The sequence below is a fragment of the Falco rusticolus genome, chromosome 12 (genome assembly GCF_015220075.1).
Source record: "Falco rusticolus isolate bFalRus1 chromosome 12, bFalRus1.pri, whole genome shotgun sequence".
NCBI classification, from domain to species: domain Eukaryota; kingdom Metazoa; phylum Chordata; class Aves; order Falconiformes; family Falconidae; genus Falco; species Falco rusticolus.
In genome coordinates, this window is record NC_051198.1 from 1,799,022 (window position 1) to 1,818,705 (window position 19,684).

The 19,684-nt window shown below is 42.8% G+C and overlaps 1 protein-coding gene across 7 annotated transcripts in view; it reads left to right on the top strand.

The window, feature by feature from the left end:
- Positions 1–19,684, top strand: part of SPTBN1 (spectrin beta, non-erythrocytic 1) — a 136,172-nt gene that overhangs the window by 41,072 nt on the left and 75,416 nt on the right. For 4 of the 7 annotated variants that reach the window (XM_037404999.1, XM_037405003.1, XM_037405000.1 and 1 more), the window contains exon 2: positions 1,319–1,515. In XM_037404999.1, coding sequence (XP_037260896.1) covers positions 1,368–1,515 — 148 coding nt within the window. In that variant the 5' untranslated portion in view covers positions 1,319–1,367. Of the gene's footprint in view, positions 1–1,318; positions 1,516–16,278; positions 16,882–19,684 lie in introns of those variants that run through there. The other 3 variants (XM_037405006.1, XM_037405004.1, XM_037405007.1) reach the window with 3 other exon arrangements.

Here is a 19,684-nt window from a genome sequence, read left to right on the forward strand (position 1 = left end):
CCGCTGGCGGGCTGGGCGCTCCCCGCTGGCCGCGGCGGCGGGGGCAGGTGAGCTGGGCGCTGCCGGCTCGGCCGCGGCGGGGGATGCACCGGCTCGCTGGCGGCGGGGGCTGGGGGAGCGGGAGCCGCCGACGTCCGTGAGGGAGCGCCCGGCCGGCGCCCCGGGGCTGCCTGCCTGTGGCACGGCGCGGCGGCGGGGGGCGCGCAGGAGCCGCGGCGGGAGCCGGCACACAGGTGGAGCCACACGGCCGGAGCCGTTTCTCACGCACGCTCCCGAGTCTTCCTGTCATGTGACCGCCGCTACTAGAACCTGGCCGTGCCCCATTTCCCAAACATTGAACCGCATTGTTTTAGTAACTACCACGTTTTTGTGAAGGCGGACCGTGTGTTTGCTGTGGGGGGCCGGTGTGAGCGCGGGCGCTGAGGGACGGGCTGAGGGCGGCCCTGGACCCGCCGCTGTGCCCCTCGCTTCAGGGCCTCCAGTGTAGCCGCCGTCTATAACCTCCCTCCTCTTCCCTCAGAGGAGGTGTAAGGCTCTTTTATATTTAGTGCTGATAAGTACATGCAAATTCCAATCAGAAAGTGGTATGAATATGCTAACAGTATCCGGCTGCCTGAAAGAGGAGAACCTCGTGTAAAGGGTTGCGTTGGTGGGCTACCATTTTGTTGCTAGGGAGAGTTCAAAGCGATGCCTCAGATAGTTGTTTTTATCTGGGTTAGTTCATAACTAAATTCCCAGGGTGGCTCACAAAGTCAGCATTTGCATGTGAAGAAAGAAATGTTTCTTCAGATACATGTTAAAAGGCTTCTGCTGGTCAAATGCTTATGTGACTTTTTAAGCATTTGCATTTTTTTCATCAGAATTTACACCGTTTTGTAAAGATGTTGAGGTCTTCTTCACGCTTCAGTTTTTTCGTAGCCGAGTTATCCACGGCTCCATATGGTTTAGCCTATATTCACAGATTTGTAAAACTGACTGGCTGATTTTGAACATAACAGTGGTGAAAGTATTTAACTGCACGTTTCATATGTGTTCCACTTTGTGCAGAGTTGGACATGACAATTCGGGATATGTGTATGCAGCAAAGCTGCTGGCTTGAAATCTTGCTTTTGTGAGGCGCTTCGTTTTTTAAGAGGACTTTGAGCATTCAGTTGCTTTCTGAAGGACTGGTTGGTATCTAACCTGTTCTTGAGCTTGTGCCCGGGCTTCAAGTAAAAGTCATTGGTTTTTGAAACCAGAAGTCTTGAGCTTGAATTTTATCACTTTCTTTCAATATACGTATATTATCTAAATTATTATGTGTGTTTTTCTTTTACAGAGGTTTTTAAGAAGAATCTGATGGTGAGAATAGGTTAAGAAGACTCAGGATGACGACAACAGTAGCAACAGATTATGACAATATTGAAATCCAACAGCAGTACAGCGATGTCAACAACCGCTGGGATGTCGATGACTGGGACAATGAAAATAGTTCTGCTCGACTCTTTGAACGATCCCGCATCAAGGCCCTAGCTGGTAAGCACTGACCACATGAGCGAAACTCTGATGCCGTATGTATGTGACAGTACGGACACTGTCTGTCTTCAGTGCCTGTGCCTTGTCAGTAAATGAGAGCTGGAAATTCTTCTGAGGTCAAGTGCAGCTTGCCTGAACAAGTTTTGAGATTGTTTTGTCCACTGACATTAGTGGGACACGATGGTCTCATGTTGCTTTGCAGGATGTGTTCATATCTGACGTTTTGCAAACACTTGGCTGTTCAGGTTTGCTGTTAAGACTTCTTTACTGTAAGCACAGGACGGAAGAGATTTAATCCAGGACAGAAGAGATTTAATCCAAGCACTTTTTTTTATTACCTAGAAGTTTGTACTGACTCAGTTTCTCACCTCATCAGTCTCATCAGATATTAACCTGTTTGGCTGAATCTTAAATTGTTTTGATTGGGTTTCTGTGAAGGGCTTCAAAATATCTTCGTTTGGAGGTGTTCAGAACATCTCACTTGTCCTGAAATGGAGGAATGTAGTAGGTATAGCTGTCATTTAGTAAATAATGCTGAAACTGGAAATTTTCCTGAGGAAGCAGAGCTTCTGAAATACTTGCTGTCTTCTGCTGAATTACACTCTCATTGGCAGAGAAATTAAATTTGATTGGGTCTTTTTTTTTTTTTAACATTTGATTATTGCATATTAAAGGCTGTACATTAACTAGATTTGTTTATGCAGCAAAGAGATTATGTCATGTCCTCTCAGCTCTGAGGCATTGCCCTGCAAAGAAATTTTTATGCGCTCTGTAAATGATTTCCTGACTCTTATGGTAGCATGCCCACATTCCTGACCTCTGAACAAAATGCCTCAGTAACGTGGGACATACTATAAGCATGGAAACCAGCTCAAAATGTACTGAATTTTCTGCTAGTGAAATTTTAGATACAAGGACAGTTTTAAACCCAACACCTTATCATGTGTTGAAGCAGGTTTGTTAAATTAACCATACTGAGACAGAGGTATCATCTGTTTCATTTGTGATTCTGATGAGACTGATTCCAGAGCGAAGAGTGCCCTTTGGCCTCTTGGTGCCGGCCATGGGGGCGTATTAGATGCAGAAACTTTTACATGTCAGGCACAGGGCAGGATCAGGTTTGGAGCTGAGCAACAGGGAAATAAAGTAGTTCACGCAGGTGGGCAGAGAGCAGATCACATATCTCCTACTGAGGATAGTAATCTTATTGACTTAATGGAACTGCCCATGGAAAGATGTGTGTTAAATTTTTCTATCTTTAGAAGACTTCTAATTACAGCAATTCTCATCACAGTGTGCATTTGAAATTACTGATGAAATGCCTGACCTGGAATGGGGCTGTGCTAAGTGGGGTCAGGAGCAGCCTAGTGATAGATTGGTGGTACACAAGAAGAATCTTGACTTGGGTTCTCTTACAGTTTGATCTTGTTTGAGGAAGCAACTCTATTTTACTCCTGCCACGTTAGTGGTTGCAGGTTATATTCTATTCCTTGGGTGGGCAGTGCTTTTAATACAAAGCTCATTAGCAGCGTTTGGGTCCAAGATCTAGCCTTTGTTGCAGTTGGTTGTTCCACTTAGTTTTATGGCAAGCAGAGGTCCCCACCTGAGTAATGAATAATAAACACGAAACTCTTATTTCAAGGAGAAGTAATGTAAGGAAAGTACTTGAATTATTTAGATAGCCTAAAACAAATACTGATGTCAAATCAAATAATTTTGCTGAAGATTCAATTCAGAGGCATATTTAAACATTTTCCCAGCGTGTTTATTTTTTGTTCTTAATAAGCATTACTCAGTTATTTTAATTTGATGTATTTCATATCTGTAATTCTCTGTTAGTGTTGAGAATGCTGTGTGCTGCCAAAACTTGGCTTAGCGTACTGCACTGCTGCTGCACTGCTTGAGAGCCTAATCATCATGCAGGGAGACAGGAATTAAGAGTGGTTTGTTTGTATTGCAGATCAATATAGTTAAAGGCTGAGCCATGGTACTCCTGGCACCTTTCAATGTATGTTTTTGGATATGCTGTCTGGTGGGCAATCTTCCCTTGCATCTCTCCAGAAAGGCACTTGCAGTTTTTTAACAGCTGCAGCCTGGAGCTGGGAGAGCAATAATCTCAGCCATCGTACTCTTTAAATCGAGACAGGCTCTTTCTGGAAAGGTGTACTCTAATTCAGCTGCTTGTCACAGGATCAGACACGATAATCACTGTGTGAAAATGCCTGTGGCTGGTAATGCACACAAAGCCACATCGGGTGATACCAGGAGGCTCTTCTAGGCTCTAATCCCCACAAATTTGACTTTCTATTGCAGAACTGCTCTCTCCCGGTATTTCACTGCACGCTGAAGCAGAAGGAGTTGTGTACCACCTGCAGGGCCCAGATTTACTGAATAACACTCCAGTCTGACTTAGATGGGCACTGGCTCTTTGTGGGCACGAGCTTCTTCCCACATCTCCAGGATTGGCTATCTTCTGACAACAGCATTTTTCTTTGCTGAGGCCTCCTGGCAACAGCATTTTTCTTTCCCAGGGTCCTAGGTTAGTTGTACCTGAAGGCTGCCTGTGGATGTCCAACTCTTTCAGAATGCCTGCCTTTCATTGAAGTGACAAGATATATCAAAAGACTATCAATGTGTTGCACTCTGCAATGCACATGCGTCAGTATCTTCTTGTCCTAGTATGAAAGGTTTCCAAATGAACAGACCAGGCAGTGGTTCTTTATTCCCTATCTATAAGATGCAACCCGTTGCATTCAAAAGTAGAACAGCCGTGGGCATTTTACACTCCCTGACTAATGGCTATATACTCAATGTGAATCTTCCTGTTAGTGCAAGTATCTTCCGTCCACGTTCTTCAACAAGTTGTGAAGTGTCTCTTCTGTGAAGCTTCCGTCTTGTGTTGATTCTTGTTTACTGTAATTGAAATAAGACTTATCTCCTTTAAGGTAAAGAAAGGTAGAGAGTGACTAGGCAAGAAGTGAGTTCTCTAGCCAGAGTCTGATACTCTGTTTTAGAAAGAATTGTAATGGCATCCATCAAGATGTTGAAATATTTAAACAGCAAAGCATGAGATGGTGGTCAGAGTAGTCTGTGATCAGAAGAGACAACGTATTAGAGAAAAGCTCAGTTACAGCAGGTATGATATAATAGTAGAAAAACACTACTGTCATCACAGCAGCTGGTGAGTGATAATACTAAAGCGGTCTGTATACCACGAAGACCAGAATGTGAAGGATTGTTTCAGATTAAAACAAATAAATGGTCTGGGAACTCAGCTTTCAATCAGAATCCAGATTTGAAGGGGTATGCAGTCAGATTGCTTGCCATTCATGTTGAGCTAACTCACTGTGCAACTGATATGAGAAGAAGGTAACTGATCCCTGCTTCGTAAAGTAAGACACCCCACTGCAGGAAGTAATCTTTCACCTGTCCTTGTTCTCTGTGGTTCTTTGGAAGGTCTTGCTGGAAGACCAGGTAATTCTACCTGCTCTGTAGGAGCTAGAAAGATATCAAATTTGTGCAAAATTCTTCATTCACAAATTCTCAAGTGTTGGATTTCGTCTGTCAAGGACCATTAGCTAACAAGATTTGCTGTGCAGCGCCTTGGTGCGTTGAGCTGTTATGAAAGCCTTAAGAAACAGTTCAGTTGTTCAGCAGAATTTTTCACATTCAGTCTGGGATTGTGACATTCAGATGTACCATGCTTGCTGTCTCAGATGCTGTTTTCAGGTAGCATGAGAATTGTCACCTCCAAAACTTTCCGTTTCTCTAGTTAGCTAATTCTGTGTTAAAAAATGCTTAGCTAAAGTTACCTGCTTTTCTGCTCATTTGTATTTGCTTTTTTGTCCTCTGGGTTCACCCGAGTTGACCAGAAGGTCTGTGACTCAGCTGTCTGGCATATGAATTAAAAAGTTTCAAAGTTTATTAAATAAGAGGTGTATCTTCTCAGCGCAGGGCAGATGAAGCTGTGCATTCTGTTTTCAGCTCCACCTAAATGATTGTGCTTATGTTGGGACACTTGCTAGTGTTGCATGTCACAGTGGTTGTGAACCTTACAGGGGAACGCAGGTAAGGAGACTGCATTCGCTGTGCAGCTTTCCTTACTCATCCCTATTGCACAAATTGAAACCAGGCTTGTAATTCACACCAGTAACTTAAATTCTCATAGATGCAAAAGGGGAAAACCATTGAAATTGTTACTGAAGTTACGCTACTGAAAATTTTTTCTTTTTAATATAGTGGAATAGCTGCTTCTTAAGGATAAAAAAAGACAGAGAAAACTTGCAATGGGAAAGTGCTGAGTACCATATGTAGGGCTAGTTAGCACTTTTGGCCTTGGTATTTGAGCCATTTCTCCCCACAGCTCTGGTGCAAAAAGTCAGCAGAACAGGCCCCCAAAAAAGCAGAAAGTAAGATACTGCCTGTAGTACTCTTTGAGTGTTGTGCACCTGCTTGTCCCTGCTGACTAGTATATCTCTCATAGCAAAGTTTCTGCTGTTTCCCTCTGAGTGCACACTAAAGATACAAAAAAAATCTGCATGGTCAGAATGAGGTTTTGGGTCTGAAATCAATAAAAAAGGACAAAATACAATGATTTAGAGCTGAAGAAGATAAACCTATGTTTTATCCTTGACTTTGAAAGAGCATACTGAGAATAATCTCTTGCAGGTACGTTTCATGAATATCCAGTACTGAGCTATCTGGGACTTAAAAATCAACAGCCTAATTCTAATAACAGCAAGTGGATAAGGGGAGAGGGCCCAGCAGTATGTTGATGCTTGTAAATCAAGTGTGAAGGGCATGTGAAGAATTCACTTGGCACTAAACAAATAAAAACCTTACAGCAGTGAAACTGCAGCTGCATCTTCTCAGCACTGGTGTGGCTGTGCTGGTTCTTAGTCTGTGTTTTTGTTTAGCAGCCGGAGGCCTAATACAGACGTGGTCAGGTGAGCATGAAAGGGCTTATTTTGAAAAATCTTACTTTGCTCAGATAAAAGCTGATTAAATGATTTCAAGAAAAGCTCTTCCAAATGTTGACCTCACCCAATGCTTTGCTTCTGGATTTTACTTCTGCAACAACTTCTCAGCTGCAGGGCCTTACCAGAACCTGTAGGAGGCTGGTGTTAAAAACAGGAGTATCATTCTGTGTGTTTGTGTCATGCGGGCATCAAGAGGAGGGAGCATGGCAGCGGAGAAGCTGCTGTACTTACGCATGTCACCTGCAGTGCTTGCTGTAACTACTGATGAACACTGTGCTCTTATCAGAAAACAAGAAAAAGCTTAACCCATCTGTCACTGCTGATTAATGTGTTAGCTTTTAAAGCTGCTGGTGGAGAACCGTTTCTAAAGCAAATAGCAAAAACCAGGCAATAAATTATATTTTGTTCTTAGCATTTTTATTTCTCAAGTTCATCAGTAGACTGACCAAAAAAAAGTGTCACGGTATGTCTGTGGTGCATAAAGTAACTTTCAAGTAAGCGTGAACAACTTGTATTCAATGATGTCCTATCAAAAATGTGATTTGGTACAGAGATCATCTGTATCTCATCGCTGTGGTAACATGATTTTTGGTATCAGTTATGCATAGTTTCAGGGTTTGCTCACTCTCTTTAGAATCAAACAAATAGTGTGCAAAGTGTGTGGTGGAGGTGTAGGTCAGATTCTTTGTAGTCTGATTAGGTACCAGATCTGTGGTCTAATGTAGCTTCTGGAGCATAGAGCAAAACTGCTGAAAAAAAGTACTGCTGAATGTAGCTTAGGACTTTTCTGGAATCATGCATGCTTGTCTGCTTCATGGGTAGTATCTGTGATCACTTAGTAACAGAGTGATGCATGAAAGTGTTTGCATCCTGGTGAATAACTGTAATCTGGCACACATCGCTCAGGCAGGACAAGTGGAGCTGGAAAAATAGGCTTTTTGCTTCTTTGGAGAGGGAGCAGGATAGGAGCGGTTGCTGGCAGCCTTACTCTGGAAAGTCTGACAGCTGCAGTCATTTTACATCTCTGATTAAATTCTTTCAAGACTAAGCAATATCGAGTTGGACATGTATGCAGGAGAACCCAGCATCTTGCCAGCAAGTAAGCCTGTATTGATCGATCTTTCGATCTCTGAATTCCTGTACATTAAGCTTCTGGACTGGAATACAGGTACCATATCTGTTTCTGGTGGAGAGCTCCAGCCATACGCCAATCTTTATGCACAAAGGGCTGACGCTGTGCTTGGACAGCAGTTCAGTAATTTAGCAAAGTAAGGTACAAGAGAATTCTGCACTGTAGTTACGAAGTGATTAAATATAAAAAGCTGTTTGCACAGAGAGGAAGAAAATAGAAAATTCATACATGTATGCTGGCTCCGTGTGCATACATGCATATGCTTTTAGGATACAAAATACGCATGAGGATAATCTTGAAAGCAGGTAAATCTGCTTTATCATACCTGGGTATTAGATACATTGGCACTGCGCTAACTTTCATAGCGTGCTTCCTTTCTTTCACTGATTTAGGTGAGAACTATGCCTTAATTCCCAGGCTGGCACAGCACAGCTCTCTCCTGTCTATTTTATTTTTCGTTTTGGCATCAGTAAAGAGGAAAAGCACTGAGGGACGTGCTTTTGGCTGCCTGCAACACTGAGATGAGTGAGATGCAGCGTTCTGCACCAGCTCAAGCAGGGAGGGACAGGGTAGGATTTGTGAAGGGGGGTAAAATGCTCTGGCTGCACCAGCTGCTCAAGGAAAGGAACAGTACTCACTGTGAGGTACCCTCCATATAGTCGGTGAGAGCTAAGCCAGGCACAATAGTAGAGCTGGGATAAAATCATGCTGAGGCTGATGATTTTGGAGGAGAGCTACCAGCCAGATTGTCAGCTGGTGTAAGTTGGCATTCTCCCTTGGCTTCTGTGAGACCATACTGACTTACACCAGCTGGAAATCTGACCCATAGCAGCCCATCACGCAAAACCTGAAGACTGAAGAGACTATAATGTTCTTTGCTGTTGGAATCAATGTTTTAGGGACACAATACAGAGAAACTATGAAACCCTTCGTTGAACTGATGACGTTGGTTTTGGATACTTTGCTGACTCATCTTAATGGGAAAGATTTCTTGTTTATAGAAACTTGCCAATAATGGCAATATTTTATTTTTGTTTTAAATTATGCCTTTTATCAAGGATGAGCTTGGCTGTGGATACATTTCAAAACCTGGTCATGAGCCTGTAATCCAAAAGTCTTTCCACAAAAAATGCGTATGTAGAAGAGAATGTTCTCATCTCATGTCTTTAGCATCTAACTAGCGATGTTTCTGCATTTATTTTATTTATTCAGCCAAATCTGCAATGTGCCTCGTGTTTTTCCTTCTATTTGTTGCTTGGATACTGCATGAAAGCACTCCCTGAAGTATAAATAATGTCTAGCAGAGCATACTGCAAAGCGAAATTCAATACAGGATTCAAAAATGTTTACTAATTTCTGTTAACCTTGGAGCACTTCTAATGGGGAAAGATTAGGGATGAAATCATTCTCTCAGATCAGAGCTTTGATTCTTATCTTGAGGTAATATCCTGGAGAGATATAAACCCAGATTGCCTTGAGACAAATTGTCTTGATGCGGTAGAGGCAGAAAGAACAGGAACAGGGATGAGGACCAGACAAGTAGAGAGGGTGATGAAAATCCACTTCCAAGTTCCACTTTTTGAGTTTCTAGCATTCTTTGTAACAGTTTTGAACTCTTCTATTAAGCAATGCAAACGCTACTTTTTTGCCAACCACTTTGTATGTTGTATGATTGGTTTTTGAAGCTTTGCTTCCTTTAAATGTTACTAAGCCTGTAAGGTGGATGGGCGTTAAGCGTAGACAGTATTTGACTACATCTAAGTGCATAATTTCTATGTGTAATATAAAAATGAAACATGTTTTGCTCTGGAATGAGTCTGAGACAGTTAGTACTTGTCAACTGATAACTAAGCTTTTCTGCAGAGACAGGCAATTCCCAGATGGGGAAATTTTGTGGGTGAGATTCGATGAAAGAAGTTTTTTGAAAATAAACAGAGAGATGTGTCTTTTGTGTTGGCTTTAAAAATGAGGCTTTCAGCTCATGTTTTTGCATTAAGTATATTGTTTTTATAAAAAAGCTTCCAACAATTATTTTTTTTCCCCTTACATTTTCCTTCTCTTTCATTTCGTGTGAACTACAGGATCAACGCAAACCTGTACCGTTTTGGCTTTTCTGGAACTTTGTTGCTCAGGTATAAGAGGATCTAAAATTCTGTAGGGAGCCCAATTAACTTCAGAAGTTTCTAATTTAGGGGCTCAAGCCTCTCCAGTTATGGAACTGTCAAAATTGAGAGGTATTTTTTCATCCGTCTCCCCTAAACTGACCACATGGAAATGCAGCTGGTCACAATTTGTGAACATTAATACAGTTTATACACTTTCTGTTCTAGCTATGTGAAGCAGGGGAAATAGTTGAAATAAATACTCTGGCTTATGGAGGTTTTTTAAGATTGGTGTGTTCTGCTTGTTGCTTTCACCCAATTACCATTTTGCTCAGGAGTAGATTGAATTTTCATGCTGGAGTGATTATGGTGTAGCAGCAGTGCATCTTCTGTGTTCGTGGTCAAACTGGAAAAAAAGAAGAAAACAGTACAAAAGGATGAAAAGCAAAAGGAGGGTGGGAAGCTCTCTCTTTCCTGCATATAAACATAGATGCAATTCAGATAGAGGAGGAAAGCAGGGAGGGAGAGGCAATGAAAATTCCGGCTTCTAAAAAAACACAATTAAAACTCATAAAGAATTTTCTGGATGAAAATCAAGAAGTGTTTTCATGCCAAAAATTTCACAGGAGGAGGGTATTTTTAGTGTGTACCTGTGCACCACGCATGATTTTAATAGAATTTTTAAGGGTTATTCATCTAAGTCAGGGAGCAAATAGAGTGCATTTCGTAGGCCATGACCAAAACCTGTGAATATATTTACTACAGTTTTTCAGGGATGGCTTCCCTGCTTTGATGAGTTCATGGAGTATGGGAAGCAGCACAGTTCAGAAGAACCCGTTCGGACTGGAATACAAACCAATGCAAACCATGATTTCTTCCAAATATGAGTGCCTCGTGTAGTGCTTTTCTGTGGCTCCCCTGGCAAGCGTTCCGCTGTTGCAGTTAGCAAGGACATACTGTTACAAAAGTAATGTCAACTTTCCTGTTAATCTGGGACTTTTGTAAACTGAAACCTGAAACCATGTGGACCTGACCCAGTTTCAGTAATAAATTGATATTCTGGCCTGGTTTGTGAAAAGATTCCCAAAGGTTTCATGCTGCTTGGGTCATGGACGTCACAACGTACAGGTTTATCTGGAGCCCAGAGCTGGTTTGTGCCTGGGACTTGGTGCGGAGCAGCTGGAAGGCCAGCCTGGGCTTGGCAAAAGGAAAACATGTGAACGGACCATTCTGTATTAAAAATCCTTGTCTCCTACTTTTTAATCTGCCTCTTTCCCTTGCTTATGATTGCGTTGGCTTTCTCAAGCCCATGTGAGTCACAGAGAATATGGCTGGAAGGGACTTGGAGGACCAAATGCCATGGTATTTGCCACTGACCTAGGATCACCTTTAAACAGGAAAAATGGAAATGCTTTCTGAAGTGGAAATGTTACTTAGGAGAAGATCTCTGGTCTTGTTTGTATTTATTTCACCTTCTTCTGAGGCAGTTGCCAAGTATTGCAGGAAATGGCGGGTTTATAAGATGAATGGTTCTTGTTCCCGCTAATACCTGCAGAAGAGGTAATTAAGTTGGCGCGCTAATTTCTGCTTAGTGTGTGGGCTGCTTCTCTCTGTGTTCCAGCATCTTAGATGCAAACTGGAGGGAAAAAAGCTAATTCTTCAGGATTAATGTTATGCAAATTGTCCAATATGATAAAAATAACTATTTCCTATTACATTCTAGAACAATCCACAGAAAACTCAGTCTTTCCTTACTCTGTTGTATATATAGGGAGACATTCTGTGTTTACTGTGTAGACAGGAATATCAGCAGAGAAGTCAAGAAAGGCAAATGTGAGTATGAGTTTTCGGTTCTTAACTGTGGCGCTGAGGGGATGTGTAAGAACTTTACCCTCTTTCAGGAGAAGAGCAAATGTTATGTGATTTCTGTGGTATTTTACATTAATAAATCATCCTTTTTATCTTGTAATTTTTTTCTAGTTAGTCACCAACTAGAGAATTTACAAGAGCAAGTAAGAGTAAAGAGGAAAGACGAGGGTGATGTTTAACCAGACTTGTAATTATTGTAAGCTCTTGTGTGCATTCTGCTTCCCATTAGAAGGATAATTGTCTTTTGTGGAGTTGTAAAATCACATCTATCTTTCAGAACACAACAGTTCAAAGCATGCATTTGTTTTATGGTACCCAGGGAACATTTTGTGTATTGCTTTCTTGGGTTTTCATGCACGCATTAGGTTGAACATGTTTTGAGGGTGGGTCTGTTCTGGGCACGGAGCCCGCTGCACCTACTATCTTCATTGTTGACCCAGTAAAGCCAGCCAATACTGGTTGACTTGATTGATGGAAGATAGTGTGGTTCGATGGGGAATGTCCAGCTATTCTAATTCTAGTGAGGCTGTGTGACCAATATTAGCACTGTGCACCTACTGGTTATTTCCTGCAAGAGAGTTATGAGCTGGGTCCTTGGCCATAAATTTCTTAGAGGGCTTTTTTTCTTATACTTTTCTTGAGGATGTGCTAAAGTTTTTCTTAAGTGATTTCTTTTGGCTGAGGAAAGGAATAGCTTTGTTCCATCTTAGATACATTGATAATTAGGAATTTGGATAGTGATTTTTCCTAGATCTAACATTAGTTTCTTCCTTCGAAACGTGTTTTTTTTTCTTTGTGGTAGGAATGTGTTCACTTAGCAGCAATTTTCAGAGCCAGGTAAAGACAGATCCCAGGACAGATATTTTTCTGTTCTGGGGTAAGCACCTGCTTAACCTCCAGATGTTACTTGTACATTTATAATTAACTTCTTGTTCTCCTTGAGGCTTTGCAAAGCTCTGATCATGGCAACCGAGTCACACTTTGCATTATTGGTAAGTGGATAATCATTTGCGGTTTTATTTACTTTTAACAAGCACACAAGCAATGCAAGCCATCGTTACCAGTCAAGTCCTATGAGAGAGGTACCGCTCAAAGAATGCAAGCAAAAGTTATTTCACAGCTATAGGGGGGAAAAAAGTGAGAACAAAATTGGGGGTGGGAAGCCCCAACAAAACCCCCTACTTCCCTGCTATACTAAACTTAATGTATGATTTGGCCCTTATTTTCCTGCAGTGCTGTAATCAGTGATTAATTACACCATGGAGAATTTCAAACTTTGTTGAACTGATCAGTTACACTTGGACCAGTGCTCAAAAATTATCTGATCTATGGCTTTACAGCATTAATTCCCCTCCATAACATATTATCCAGTCAGTATTGTCAAGGGCTCAGTCAGTTAAAGAGAAACCAAGAAAATTAGTAGAAACCAGGTATAAAAACCATCTTTGTGCATGTGACAGCCATGTGACCAATTTGATGCCTTGCAACATAACAGCAATAAGCAAGTCTTAGGTTTACTAATTTGGAGTCAACAGCAAACGAATGTAGTATTAGGACTGTTGTGACTCAAACAGAAATGCGAACTGGCAGGATGCCCGTTTCTAAGAAGCCCTGCTACATATGGTGTAGCGTTTCACAAATACAGACAGATCCCCATTTTGCTTTGCTCTTTCTACAGAATTACCACCAACCTGTTAAGTGGAGCCTTCGAAATGTATGCCAGAGGCCCAGCAAAGCAGCAGTAATGCTTTGGCAGATGAGTCAGCAGCACCTGGCGATCAGGGCCATCCCCAGGAGCTGACAGGATCATTAACAAAGTCTGTCACATCTGTTGCTTGGGGACCTGTTGTTCAGCCCAAATGCCGAGCTGGACGGCAGCTAAAATGAGGTCAGAATTTCAGAGCGAGTGCTGCCGAGTTCTCCACACTGTGCTAGGGTCTTGTGTCTCTTTTTCAGACCTTGAGCAAAATCAGCTTAGTTCAAGCACTGATTCTTCCCTTTTCCTTTAGCTCACCCCCTGCTCGCTGCGTAGCCTGCAGTGCTCCATACCTGCTGCAAATCCTTCTCTTTTTAAAGTAGCATTTAGTTCGGGCAGGCCAGAACTGGGAGGGACAGAGAGGGGACACGGATAAAAAAATAATCCTCAAACCCTAACTTTTATTCAGTATTTCTTGGGAATCTTAAGCTTACTAGATTCAGTTATTCCACACTGAAAAATCTGAAGTGTAAATTCGTGTATGTGGTGTTAATGTTTTATGACCGGGTGGGGAAAGCCAGTCTGTGTTTTAAATGGGTCAAAGCCAAATGATTAGTTATTAATGTTTTGCTTTTGTAGTATTTTACAGTTTAATATTTTTAATAATGGCCACGTGCGTTAGTTTGTCGCCTGCCAAAGGTGTAGGGAAAGCTTTCAGCTGGGGAGAAGTTCCTGGCTCCTGATTTATGTCCTTCATGGTGTTAAAAATGCTCCAGCTCTCCTGTCAGTCACTTGGACTTTAGTTTTACCTTCTGAGCTCGCACAGCAACACCTGTTTGCTCAAGGTGGGACAGTAATAAGCTGATATGCCTGCAGGTAGGGCCTGGCTGCCTGCCTGCTCTTGAGGGGAAGGGTTTCGTTTAATTATAACATAGGTCAGGCATTACAGGCAAAAGCTGCTGTTGGTAGAAAGCTGCAGGAAAAAAAAATTGGGACGGAAATAAGCCTGTACTTGTGTGCTGGGTAAAACATGCTCCTTGAGCTTTGGGGGCGTTTGCATTTGTATATTAACGGCTTGGTTTACCGAGCTCTGTTTGTGTACATTTTGGAGCCATTTATATTTCTGTGTTGCCCTTCTTCCCTCCCACCCTAGCCTGGAAATCCCATGGCTGCAACTGCAGTGTGTGGGTCCCTGCGTGCTGGAGGGGACAGCTGGCTGTACAAAGATTATCAGGGGAAGGTTTAGCAGGAACAGGGACTCACAGTGCCACATCAGCGCATTGTTGTCTGGAGAGCAGCATCCTGCCTGCTGCGGTGACAAGTGCAGGTGCTTCCTCAGATCCCCTTTTTGCCTTACAAACATGCTTTCGGGGCACGAGCCTGCAGTACCTTGGGGTCCCCTGTACAGCGGTGGTTCAGCAGCCCCTGTGGACAATCGCTTTCATCTCTGACATTGGCAACTCTGGCTTGGGCAGCTGAATAGCCTTTAGTGGCCAAGTGTAGGTAGTGCTGAAAAGATTGAAGGCCAACTTTCAGAAACGTTTTAGGCTCTACTTGAGGTCTGCTGTAGTACTGAAAGTCTCGTGTAAATACAGCTATATTGATCTAAAGGAGTTCACTGAAATACACTAGTAAAAGCCCTTCTGAATCAACGTAACAAGCAACTCTGGACTAGGGCTACCTTGTTGCTTTACGTAAAACAGTATAGTTAAAAGCCATAAATATTTTAAGTGTATTTATGACCTCGGGAGCAATGTGCCAGGCATTTTCAACAGTCGGTGTGTTTTTGGAAACCCCAGCTTCAGTTGAGAAGTGTTGACTTCCATCGCATCTCCCTAAATTGGAAGCGTTGCTGGTTGGACTTCCTGTAGTTTGTTCCCGGGTGTGTTGGTCACAGCTGGTTGAATTTCCACCTGATGCCTAGCAGGAGCTAGGTCTGCAGCAAGTCAGCGGGGGTGGACTGCACTTCTCCCACAGAAAAGGTCCTCACATAAATTACTATCTGACTAAAACCTTGTGAAACAACAGTATCAAAACAAAGGCAACATTTTGAAATGTTTAATGAGGGGATGGAGTGGGAGGAGAAGAGAACATGGATTCCATTGGAAAGGAATTTGGAAATGCAAGACGAAAAAACATTTGTGTGAACAGCAGTTTTAAAAATGAACAGGCAAATGGTACATACTGAGAATATGAATGTGTAACTGACATTTTCATTTCACTTATGAACGAGTGAGGGCTAGGAGCTCATGCCCCTGAGGGAAAACTGCCATCCTCTGTCTTAATACCACCTGCAGGTACTGACTTCCAGTACCTAGCCCTGCTGCTGTTGTGTGCCTTGATATTACAGCAGGGTATTAAGGTGCTAGTCAGAGGTGAGGCATCTGGGTTTACTTTACAGTCCTCCCCCTCCAGTGCACAGCCCAGACAACCATTACTCTTGCAGTAACACCCAGCACACTGATAAATGGGCAAGGAGCCACATGCATAGGAGATGTCAAAATCCTTGGTATCGACAAGTAACATAAAACGAAGCGACAGGAATTGGCTGTTTAAAGAACCTTTTCACAAAGCTTTTGTTTGTTCCCAGTGTGCTGGAGCGTACATCTCTCCGTGTCCCCTCCTCGTCTGTTTCTGAATACTGAATGAGTGCTTCTGTGTGCGCGTGTTACTTCAAGTGAATAGTCTTGCAGATAAATAAAGTGCCCTCCTTTTCATGTGATAGTAATCTGAGACTTTTCCATTACATGAGGCTCTTAACAAAAGATTGTAATTCCACCAGCTTTGCTCGGGAAAGTACCACCATGTGCTGCGGGACGGCGGGAGCGGCGGGCTGGAGACCCCGCTGCCCCTCTGGCCCCTGGGCCCAGGGCAGCACGGCCTGCCCCAGCGGAGGAGCTTGCAGCGGCATTGCATGAGGCTCCGCTCTTCCCCTGCCCCGCCGCCCCTTCGCCCTTGGTACAGCCTTCGTTTCCTCCACGGTGCTGTATGGTAATCAAGTGACATCAGCTCGCAGCCGGGCGGCTGCTGATTATATTACAAACCAGCAGAAAGGTCTGAGGTGTGCGCGGCTCCTGGGAGCGCTGGCAGGGACGGCAGCGTGTGGCTCCATGCTGCTTTTACTTTGGGCTGAATCGCAGGCTTGCTTTTGATTTAGATTCGCCAGAGCCAGGCAAGCATTTGAAACCAGATTCGAGCACTTGAGAGTTGCCTGTAGTGGAGCGAGGAGGAAAAAAAAAACCCACCACCAAAAAAACCCTCATGGTGCTTTAAGTTTGAATCCATTACAGACAACTTGCCGCCAACCCACACTGCTGGATTTTGAACCGAAGCTGTTATTTACTTAGGGCTCAGTGAGAGCGTTTTCTCTAGGGACCGAAGCCAAACTACTGAAGAAGCTGGGATTTACTCAGATGTACGGTAGAGAAACCTGTGGTTCCTTTATGCTGCAGTTCGTCGTATCCCTGTGTTACCTGTAAATGGAATTACAAAAATCAAGCAGTATGCCCGGGCCGTTGTCCCCAGGATACGCAGCTCAAGTACAGTATAACTATAATCAGTTAGAAGGAAGATTCAAGCAGTTACAAGGTAAGCCCGTGCTTTTTTTTTTTTTTTTTTTTTTTTTTGGTAGTTGTTGCTATGATATGATCCCTGTAAACATTTTAGTCTGGGCTTGTTCTTATTGCATCAAGGTGTTAATGAGAGAGGCCAAACGTGGTGCTGTAGGAAAATGTGTGGCTTTTATCTCACTGAAGGTGTCCTGAGTCTTACACAGCATTAGGGTGCGTGTCCCACTCTGAGCCATTCAGCATTACAGATGAGGACTAACCCAAGTCGCTTAGAACAGTAAGGGGGGGAGGGAGGATGTGGTCTTTCTATTTATTTTATCCTTAAATAAAACACACTCATAACTCTGAAAATTCGTCGTAAAATCCTAGCTTTGTTTGGGTGCAGTTTGCAGTGTGAGCCTTTTCTAATTCCCTGCATACTTCCTGTGATGGCGGGTGGCTTAAGTTCTTCAAAGGAAGAACAGTTGCAGAATTTCCAAACAAATTAGTTTGCTCACATTGTAGATCTCTGAGAAAGCATGAACCTACTTTAACATTAGCAGTTTTCCTAATTTTATATTTCTCGTTTATATTTCTCATTTTAGAGAGAGAGAGTGTCCTTTAATGTCTTCCCATTAAATTCTCTGTCTGTGTGAGAAAACCGAGGTTTCTTTTGGGGAATGGTCGTGTCCTTTCTAAAGGGTAGGCCTCTGACCTGTGCTGGAATCCCAAATTATTAGCAGTGCCGTGGAGGAGGATTGTGCCCAGCACCTCTCTAAATCAGACAGGGTAAAACATGCTGTCATTTCTCTGTGTAAGGCTGGTCCCAACGATGAATGAACTCTAGCACTGCAGTTTCAAAATAAAAAAGAATTCTTAACCAAAACCAAATGTCCTTTTCTACATCCGTGTGACTCCTTAAAGAATCCCAGAGAGCAGCCTGAGTACAGTGAAGTCCAGCCCTCCTGTGCATGTTTCTTATTTTACTCTGGTCTGTGCCACAAGTGTGGTCCTGCGGTTCCTGTCAGAGAGGGAGGAAGAGCCTGGTTAGCGCAAAGAATGTTCCTATTTGTTGGCTTAGAGAGGGAGGGGAAAAAAAAAATCTTTCATTCATAATACTTTGTTTATCTTGTGAACGGGTTCACAGTAATGGCTGCATACTGGATGTAATAAGATAAAATGACAGCATCTTAAACACTGGCAACATAGACATTCCTTAGGCAAGGCATGGAAAATCCAGGCTCTGAACTTGCACGAGGGAATATGTTAGAGGCTTTATCTTGGACATCTGTCAGATCTTAAGCTGCAGTACTTGCTTTAAAAAGAACGAGGTAAGTTTGTGGCACAGAAAAAAGAAAAGTGGCTCACACCTCTTTCTTTGCTGGTTAAGTTAGCAGTCTAAAGAAGGCAGATTTTATCATTTTCAGGGTCACTGCTTCAGGAATCCATTATCTGTGTGTTGACATCACATTGAAAGAGGAAAGCAGGCTGCAGTGTAGAAAGCACAGAAAGTGAGTTTTCCCTTCAGTGGAATGCACTGTGTTGACTTAAAAAAAAAAATTTGCAATGCTTTCCCTAAATGTACTGCAATTTCCTCTAACAAAAGAGAGAAAATGCAGTGAATTCACCTGCAATTGTAAGGAAGGACTTGCAGTAGACCATCCCATAGCTGTTTACTTACACTGCAGAGAAGGCAGGCAGGCTTGAAAAATCTTAAGTTCTGCCAATGATCCTGTTCAGGGTGGAGCTTAGGTACAGGAAATGTTTTAAATTATGCACTAGATACTCCGCAAAACGCTAAATGACCTTACAAAATATTGTGTGCAGTAAAGAGGGTGGCTTAACTCTGCCAATGCAGGTGTCTTTCCTTGGATTAATGGCACTTTGAAGAACATCTAAAAAGCCATTGATTTGTAGTTGTAAAATTTTCAGCTGGTTATTGTCCTTTTGCTAGAAGGCACTGGTGAAAACATTGGGAGCTCTGCGGCACTGGGCATTGCTCAGTGCACCTGGACTCAGACCTAGCAAGGATAAGCTGAATATATGTAATATTTTTAAATTACAAATTTATCACCAGTTTTACCTTCTTCACTGTGGAGGTGTACAAACAAGTAAGAGCAGGTATGTTTCAAACCTCCTTAGGTCTGTAGTAAAAGGTACCTTTTGAAGTTTTCCTGCCTTCTTATTTTTGCGTTTCGCCCCTTTATACCTGTGTTTCACCCCTCTTGCCTCCGGTAGGATGGCTCTCTAGAGCAGCCACTAGTATTAGCACCATACAGGCTTACTGTAGCCTCTACTCAAGTTCTTCCCACACTGAATTTGCCCCTTGTTTTTCACAGTTCCTAGAGTTTTCATGTGAATCCACAGCTTTGCACTAGCTTCTAGCAAGGTACTGTTCAGATCTAGTAAAGCTTGGGAGTTTTCCTCAAAAAAAGCACTTAGGAGCATATTGTTTTGACTAAAATAAAGAGAGAAAGTGCTCAGGCCTTGTGCGAAGCAGGAATGTGAATCAGCAATGAGCAGAGAACAACCCTGTCTGATCTCCCCTTTCCCAAGGCAATACCTTAGATTTGCACTGGCAACTTCACATGAGAAGAGGAGCCAAAATGCTAGGGATAAAGCAAGTTCAGATCGTATGTGATCACCTAGGCACTCCTACATTCCACCTCTTTTAAATGCCTCGAAGTGATGATTGTAAGGAAACTAAGTTGTTCAACTTGAGGAGTGTTTAAAGCAGATTTTCCAGCCCTGCCCGACTGAGGTGTGAAGCCAGCACAAGTTGTGGGACTGCGCCAAAGGGACCAGACTGGCTTCTTTTGCACCTGGGAAAGGGGCTGCCTCAC